Source organism: Vigna unguiculata, chromosome 10 (genome assembly GCF_037176805.1).
Source record: "Vigna unguiculata cultivar grain cowpea cultivar isolate G323 ecotype 2 chromosome 10, ASM3717680v1, whole genome shotgun sequence".
In the NCBI taxonomy this organism is placed as follows: Eukaryota; Viridiplantae; Streptophyta; class Magnoliopsida; order Fabales; family Fabaceae; genus Vigna; species Vigna unguiculata.
The window spans coordinates 33159648-33168299 of NC_140801.1; the positions used below are offsets into that span (position 1 = coordinate 33159648).

General features: G+C 29.8%; 1 protein-coding gene across 3 annotated transcripts; it reads right to left on the minus strand.

Moving 5' to 3' along the window:
* Nucleotides 1-3526: 3526 nt before the first annotated feature.
* LOC114166105 (vacuolar cation/proton exchanger 3-like) lies at nt 3527-8146 on the minus strand. 3 transcript variants are annotated; one of them, XM_028050764.2, is made up of 13 exons: nt 8063-8146; nt 7711-7980; nt 6658-6725; nt 6463-6491; nt 5991-6187; nt 5195-5407; nt 4974-5102; nt 4646-4762; nt 4460-4513; nt 4263-4379; nt 4032-4122; nt 3880-3944; nt 3527-3786 (listed from the first exon to the last, which is right to left on the minus strand). In XM_028050764.2, the coding sequence occupies exons 2-12, from the start codon at nt 7969-7971 to the stop codon at nt 3883-3885; spliced, it is 1338 nt and encodes a 445-aa protein (XP_027906565.1). In that variant the 5' UTR covers nt 7972-7980; nt 8063-8146; the 3' UTR covers nt 3527-3786; nt 3880-3882. The 3 variants fall into 3 exon arrangements, with proteins under 3 accessions (XP_027906565.1, XP_085523709.1, XP_085523710.1); XM_085667583.1 differs by having other exon boundaries at nt 7711-8086; XM_085667584.1 differs by having other exon boundaries at nt 3527-3806; nt 7711-8086.
* Nucleotides 8147-8652: the final 506 nt, after the last annotated feature.

An 8652-nucleotide genomic window follows, 5' to 3' on the forward strand; every position in this document is an offset into this window, starting at 1 on the left:
AAGTCTACGTTAACACCGCCTCCATACATGCCACGTGTCATTTTGTGAAATTTTCAATTTTTTTTAATTTTTTTTTAATTTTTTTTTAATTTTTTTTAATTTTTTTTAATTTTTTATTTTTAAAAATGCCACGTGTCACCTTATGGTTGTGACACGTGTCAATTTGAGATTTTTTATTTAAAAAAATATACTGTCACATGGCAGGTCACGATTGTGTCACGTGTCAAGCTAACATTGGTTGTTTTCAATTTAATCCCTCTATTTACAATTTTGATTCAATTTAGTCTTCCAATTTTTTAAAATGATTCAATTTTGTCCTCTCTAATTTGATACCAAATTAGTAACTAAGCTTAAATACAACTTATATATACATATTAAAATAATTTTATTATCTTTATATTAAATTACTCCATCTAACTATTCAAATTATTTTTTTTTTTACATGTATAGAAAATTTCAAGTGTAAAAAATTACAAGTGAAAAAATGTAAGAAATGAAAATAACATGAGTATTTAGGGAGTGATTTGATGTATAAATGGTAAAAACTTATTTTAACATAAATATATAAATTGTAATTAAGCTAAATTATTAATTTGGTCTCAATTTGGAGAGGACAAAATTGAATCATTTTAAAAAATTGGGAGACTAAATTGAATCAAAAATTCAAATAGAGGGACTAAATTGAAAACAATGAATGTTAGCTTGACACGTGACACAATCGTGACCTGCCACGTGGCAGTATTTGTTTTTTAAATAAAAAATCTCAAATTGACACATGTGACAACCATAAAGTGACACGTGGCAGTTTAATTTTTTTTAAAAAAAATAATTTTAAAAATTTTGAAAAAAAATTTAAAAAAAAAATTTAAATTCCATAAAATGACACGTGGCATGTACGGAGACAGTGTTAACGTTGACTTAACGGTATGGACCAAATTGAACCTTTTAAAAAATTAGAGGACCAAATTGAACCAAAAAATAATAAGGGGATCAAAATGAACCAACACAACAAATTAGGGGACCAAAATGATAATTAAGCCTATATATATATATATATATATATATATATATATAGAGAGAGAGAGAGAGAGAGGAAGAGTGAGGGAGAGATAAGCATGAATTTGCAATGGGTTCCCACTCTTTAGATAACAACATTGACACTTTATAGTTATACTTGTTTGAGTGGAGAAGATGTTGCAATAATTTTCAGTTTTGATATCTTACATTACTTCTGATAATTTCCACATTTAAAAAGTACATAATGATTTCAATATTATCTATCGAAAGATATTATTGATATAATAAACATATTTTTGTTGAAAATGTTGGCTTTGTTTTTTATATTTGTGTGAATCAGTAGTTTAAAGAAAGGAGTTTTAAATGAAGTTTCAGGAGAGTGATGTAGCCTGAAGTCAAATCCTTGTGAAAAAGTTACTAGTACAAGATGGTGCAGAAGAAAGAAAATGTTTGTTTCTTTGAGCAAACGATAGCAGTTAGAGTGCGACTTCATGATGAATATTTTAGCCCTGTCATTATCAAATAACTTACTATTACATTCAATAATTTTGTATATTCACCATCAAGTCAAATGGCTTTTTGACATGGGTTGTTCTGATTTTGTACAATTTTCAATGAGTTATGTACAATTTTCAATGAGTGGGGCTTTTTATTTCTCTTACAATGGTTGGTGCAATTAATTGGGGTTTGGAAGCTTTTGAATTTTGTCATATAAATATTTTTTTCATGGTTAGAGAAAAGCCCATGGGTTGGCCTTGGCCCACGGGGCTTTTGTGAGCTTTTTGGCCCTATGGGCTTTTTGGCCCTGTGGACTATTTTGGCCCCAGCCCACGTGGGCCAAGGCCAAGCCTTGTGGGTTGGACTAAATTGACAGCTCTAGGAGAAGATATGAAGATTATATTGAAGATCTTATCAAATTACAAGTCTTTATGTTACAATGGTAATATATGAATTAGCGTGAAAATCGAAGAAGAAATCCAAAAGATTATATTGAAGATCTTATCAAATTATAAGCCTGTTACAATGGTAATATATGAACTAAAGCATGAAAATCGAAGAAGAAATCCAAAGAAGGAAAGAAAGAATAATTGAAGACAAGAACTAAAGTGAAATAATGTTGACCAAACAAGTCAACTTAAAAGTGTCAAAAGCATTGGACTTTTACAAAGGAGTAGATGAGTTAGAACAAGCATCAAACAAAAAGGTCATCAAATGTATTCCACAATGCACACCGATAGTAAATCCCTAGCCAAGGTACCAACCACAAGAGTCACAACCATGACCAAACACATATAAGAAGATTGGGTTTCTATTGATATCAATGAGCCTAAACTCTTATAAACTCTTATTTCTTGGGACAATAGTTTATTATAATTAGTATAGTAGGTTTCTTTTGAGTCTTGTATTATAGACCAAGTAATAAGCTGGGACTAGTGTGTGTAAAAAATATGTAATCTTTCTCTCTTTCTATTTCTCTTTTATTTTATTAATTATTTCATAAGTGTTTCTTTATGCAATCTGTATCCATTTTTTATTTCATAATCGATTACATTCAATTTTTATTCAATCTTCTTATAAGAATCATTTTTAAAATTAGTTTGAGAAAGATTAGTCTTTTCAAAACCCATTTTCTGTCTCTTGATTTAATTTAATATTATATTCTTTTCTAATATGAGACACCTCTCTCCATAAAAATTTAAAATTCAATTTAAAATTATATTTAAACATTATGTGACACCTATCTCAATCAAAGTTCAAAATTCAATTTAGAATTCTATTTAAATATTGGGAATTTATGTAACTCATATCTATCATTCCTTTATATTATTAATGCAACTGCCATTTAATTATATTTGTGGTCAAAGTTACAATTTTTTTATTATCATAAAGTTTGAAGTGTGTAGCCTTCCTCTATGAATATATACATAAATTTGTCTCATCATTAAATTTTCATGTCACTTTTCAAGACGTGGATATGAAAGATAAATTTGGAGAAAAATTGAAGAAAAATGAGATGATTGGTTTAGTAGAAAGCTAGTACGTATAAATAGAAAATGTATTTGTATATGTGATTAATTTATTGAATTAATAAAAGTTGATTAGTTTTTTTTTTTAATGTAAAGTCAAAATTGTACTTTGTATATATTTTAAAGTATAAAAATATTATTTATCAATTGACAATAATACTTAAAAAACAAAATAAATACCTTGATGTAAAATAGTAATTGAAGCACCATAGTCACAAATCCCAACATTTTATCTTCATCTCACAATTTTCTCACTCCAAATGCACTCAAAACTCAAAACTCCTGAATAGTAACTTTGCTATATCAAACACACCATTAATGTGTGGCTCACAATGTGGTTTTACAAATTTTTTCTATGTTTTCTCTGTTTCTCTTTCGTGTGGACAATCAAAATCAAAAGGTGGCTCTTACTTCTTTCTTTTCTTATAAAAAGAGAAAAGATTGCTATCATGAGGAAAAGCTCTTGCTTATGTGACCACAGATTCCAAATAACAGTTCTTAATTTATTTGAGAATCATGTCACAGACAACTCTGTCTCTACAACATTATGCAAAAGAATTCTTGAAAAAGAAAAATCCTTTCAAGAGAACTATATACAGAAACAACCAAATAGATTGGAGTGCAAAACTTCTTCATCTCTTTGGCTGGGAATCACAAATGAACAAATAACAAATGCATTGAATCTTGTTCAAAGTTTGGAAGCTCCAACTCTTTATCTCACACCAAAAACAGTCACAAATGCCTGCAAAGAAATGCTCGAAGCTAATTTCATACACTCTTTGAATGCACACAAAAACATTATATATCTGCATGCATATAGAGAACATGAATTTACCCATTAAGCTCTGAAAACTTCTTCCCTTGCTGATTTGAGCATTATGCTAGAAGCATTAATTTGGTCTGGGAAAAAGAGTGACAATTTGATGAATGAATTGTAATTTCAGACAGTACATAAATACACAGATTGATAATGTTTATTATGCTTACCAGAGGATGTTCTTTGTACGAAAAAGCATGCCCCAATAATAATGTAGCACAGGAAGAGCACAAGGCCTTTCATGTAATGAGAAGTTCCATCCTACAATGGAAGAAATACTCGATCAATCTTTCTGTTGTACCAACATAAATTATAATTTAGGGTTAAATATGTTTTCAATCTCTAAACTTTAACATAAAATTAGAATTAGTGTATATCTCAAATTTGTAAAATTAGTATACCTGTAATGTGAAAGCTGTGGTTATTATTGCCAAAGCAAGTGAACCTGTTTCTAAGAGGTTGAAGGTGAGGTCCATTTGAATTCCCAGAATCCAAGCAACAATCACACAAAGGGGAACCTACATTGTAATAACACTTGCTTAATGAAAATTTTTATTCATCCAACTAAACATTCACTATTTTCAAGGTGAATGCTTACCACAAACATGCTAATTTGAGTTGCAGAACCCAGACAAACACCCAAAGAAATGTCCTGCAGCACCATCATTATGTTAGTCTCAGGAAATTAAACACATAAGAATGTGCACAAATGATTTGAATCATATTTCAGGCAAGCAATTTATGTAATAAATGAAAAGTATCAGAATTTCATAAAACTTGATACCAGTTTGTTCTTGAAAGCAAATATGATTGCTCCAGCATGTTCTGCTGCATTACCAACTATTGGAAGCAAGATTATGCTGAGGAAGCTAACAGATATACCCCATGAATTAGATGCATCCTGTTCAATTTCACATATTTTTTTCATCACTATCAGCTGATAGTATAACAGATTATGATATACACAGACTCCAAAACAGTCATAAGAAAACACAGTCACATTAATCACAGGTGGTCATAGATGATAAATACTTTAAAAAGAGTAGCTAAGATAATTTGTTATTGATTTGCAATTTGTAAAATAAACTGAGAAAGAAAAAGAAGTCAATTACCTGAATTGTTTCCACCACATATTCAGACAGCACTGCAATAATCACAGTGATCCCCACCAGCCAAACACACCCACTCCAGAATCCTATCACTGCTTCATCTGAATCAGTGTCACCCTCTTCTTCATTTTGCTGCAAGATGCATGATGACAACTACTATTTACACATTGACATGAAGAAGAATCATCATTAGCCTCATCATTTCAAAATCAAAGAAAGCTTACATCGTGGTCTTCAAATAGTGTTCTGTGAGTCCAAAGCTGGAACACAAGGTAGGCAAAATATGCTATCACCATGATAATGCTAGCAGCTCTTGACAACTGCAGAGATGATTCTGCAGTGACACCTTCTGAGGCACCAGCATAATGGAACAACATTGGCAGCAAGTGGCAATGCAATGCCACAAACAGCATAAGCAAGTTCATATCTGCTTGTCTCTGCAAGAAAATTTGCAAAACATTCAACACTCTAATTAACACTAGTCATTATTACTTCACCTCAAAATAAGATAGGCAATTCATGAACAAAAGTTTGGCTTAGTGGGTGATTTAGTGCCAATATTTGAAGATTTCAAGAGTTTATTCAATGTGATTCTTAACCTTCTTTTTCTTTTTCATTTTCTATTTTATTTAAAAGTAGTCAAAATTGTCTCTTCTATATTAAATTGATGTTGACACCTTTTTAAAAAAATGACGAAGTGTAATAACTTTTGACTTTTTCAATCTTTCACTATATTTTTTTTACTCATCGTAACACCATAGGCGCTATGAGTAGAAAGAGGTGCTATGAGTAGAGAATGAAAAAGTGAGAGAGTGAAAGTTTGAAAAAACTTAAAATCACTCCTGTAATAATCTATCGACCAATGTTAACATCAATTTAATACGTTGACTCCTTTCAAATAAAATAGAAACTAAATTCAAATCAAAATTCAAGAAATTACATCCAATAAGATCCTCAAATATTGTAAAAGAAAAAAAACCTATTAAACCTAAATTTTTTTAATGGATTGAAGGGTCTTACTCTATCATATTTCTGTTCCTGTCTAAGGTTTACAAGGCCTCCACAGAATAGAGAGGTTCCAAGAACCAGAAGAAGATTAGAAATTACAGAACCCAGAAGAGAATATTTGACCAAAGCAATGTTATTATGGCTAAGGGCAAAAATTGCTATAATGAGCTCTGTACTATTCCCACATGTTGCATTCATAAGTCCTCCCACTGTAGAAAAAGAAACACAATAAGACTTAAATATCATGACAATCAATTATATAGTCTTGCATTTTATTATTGGAAAAATATTAGTTAGAAAAGATCAATAATGTATGAAAAAAACAAAGAAATAAGAAACATTGTAATTTTTTTTTTATGATAATAAAGTGAAATTCATATTTAGTCTAAATTAAAGAAAACATAACAGTACACTGACAGTGGAAAACTTGAAAAGAAAGAACATGTTCTAGTAGAACATACAATTATGGATACTCCCAACGTACCTGTGGGACCAGTGTAGCAAGCAATTTGTCTGCAAATTTTGAAGTACCAAATACCAAGGTAACAAATGGAAGAAGAAGAATCAGTAAACAAACATAAAAGGGTAAAGGAAAAATTTACAGAATAATAAAAAATGATTAATGTAGAATCCAGCTATAAACAAAAAGAATGGAACAATCATGTCATGATTTTCTTACTCTGTCAAGAAACTGAGTCTTTCTGCAAGTGGGGTAAGCCCCAATAAGCTCAATGCGAAAACCCATGGCTGTAAGAAACAAAAAGAAAGTGATTATTATTAGATAATCCAACCACTGAATACTACACTTTTCTAAAAAAAGAAAAAGAAATTATGCATTTGTATATATTATCACCACATAGATACTTTAATTATTTTTCTCCCTCTAACGAAAAAGTACTATAATTATTAAAAGTGGTAAGAGAAAACTTTTAGAGTAAATATATATGTATATACATAAAGCTTAATAAAAAAGTATTAAAGGATTAACTTGTTAAAATCTTCCAAATTATAATATAAATTATTTTTAAAGTGACATACATAAGGACAACTGTCATTTTCTATCCATGATTTGGATAAAACGGAATCATAGTTCAAAAAATATATACATAAATGGTTTCATAGAAGAATTTAATTAAAAATGACATATAGCACAGATAAAGAATAAGAAAAGAGGAAAATTGAAAAAAAGAAGGAAGGAAAATGAGTGATAAAGATGCATTATTGGAATAAAAAGTAAAAAGGAGATTTGACTTGTACTAAAGAATATCTTCAATCCATGTGTCCTGTAACATTTTAACTTCTGTACTTGCTTTTGTACCCACCAGACAAGAATTTGTAGATTCTATGGGTCAATTTATGACACTAGAATTATCTTTAACCCTTTTAATTTATCAACAAAAAAAAAAAAAACTTCATAAAACTCAACTAAATTATATGAAATGTAATGATGTAATGATTCAAGAATACACACTGATTGATTCACATTCTACATTAAAAGAATGAAGGGTAGAAATAATCAGTGTTCATTTCCATTCATGCATTACTTTCTTTTCAAACCATACATAAGACAGAAGAAGAAAGGGTTGAAAAGAGAAATGTTGGAAGATCATGCTAATTTCATAGGAAACATTCAATATTGTTCAGTTACACATATGATAATCATATGATAAGAACTCAAACTTATCAGGTGAAAAATGGTGTGAAAATCCAGAAAAACCAGAAGAGAACTCACTCTTCCAAATCCATAGCATTGAGCAACAATGGCAATTGGAACAGCTGGGAAGAGAATAGAGAGTTTGGTTCCCAAAACAACCTCTTGAATGTTCACCAACATGTCTTTTAGAGGACCACAACTAATCTTAGACACAAGAGTTAGGTCGGATTTTTTTCGCAGTGAAGAAGATGACATGTTATGTGCTGTTCTTCCATGTCTCATCTCCTTGTTCAACAACCCCTTCATGTTTGCACCACCACCATTCTCCATCACCTCCATTTTCAACACCTGAAAACTTTGGACTTCTAAATTACAAGAAAATTATAAATTTGACTAATAAAAAATCTTTTATGGGAAGACAAGGTGGCACCTAACCGAATGAGTGAATGAAGGTGTGTGATGATAGCAAGCCACAACAGAAGAGAAATATTATAAATAAGCATGTAGGGTTGTCAGCACAGCAGGTTAGTGCAATTTCCGCGAAGCTTCCTCTTTTATTTTTTTTATTTTTTATATATTTATATTTTAAGGAAAGAAAGAAATGTAATAACTAAATTCATTGTTAATCTTTTAATATTGGAATAAAGAATTTGTTACACGTGTGCTTATTAATTGGTTAACAAAGTTTCCATATATTAATCCCTATGAGTTTTAGGTATCGGCATATAGTATGTATAGTGAGAACTTTGTTATGACTGCAGCTTTGTTAGTTTTTTCTATATGTCATTTTCATTTCCATTGTTTCATTTTCTTTGAATATTATAAGTTATTAATACGTAGAAATTTCATATTGTGAATAGTAATCAAACTTTTATTTTCATTTAACCTACTTAAATATTTATAATAATATATATTATTATAAGAGATATTCACATATTGCATATTATGATAGTATTTTATTATTATGTCTACCTTTTTATTAGGTTTGTTTTTGCAATATTTTTTTTTTAACTTTTATAA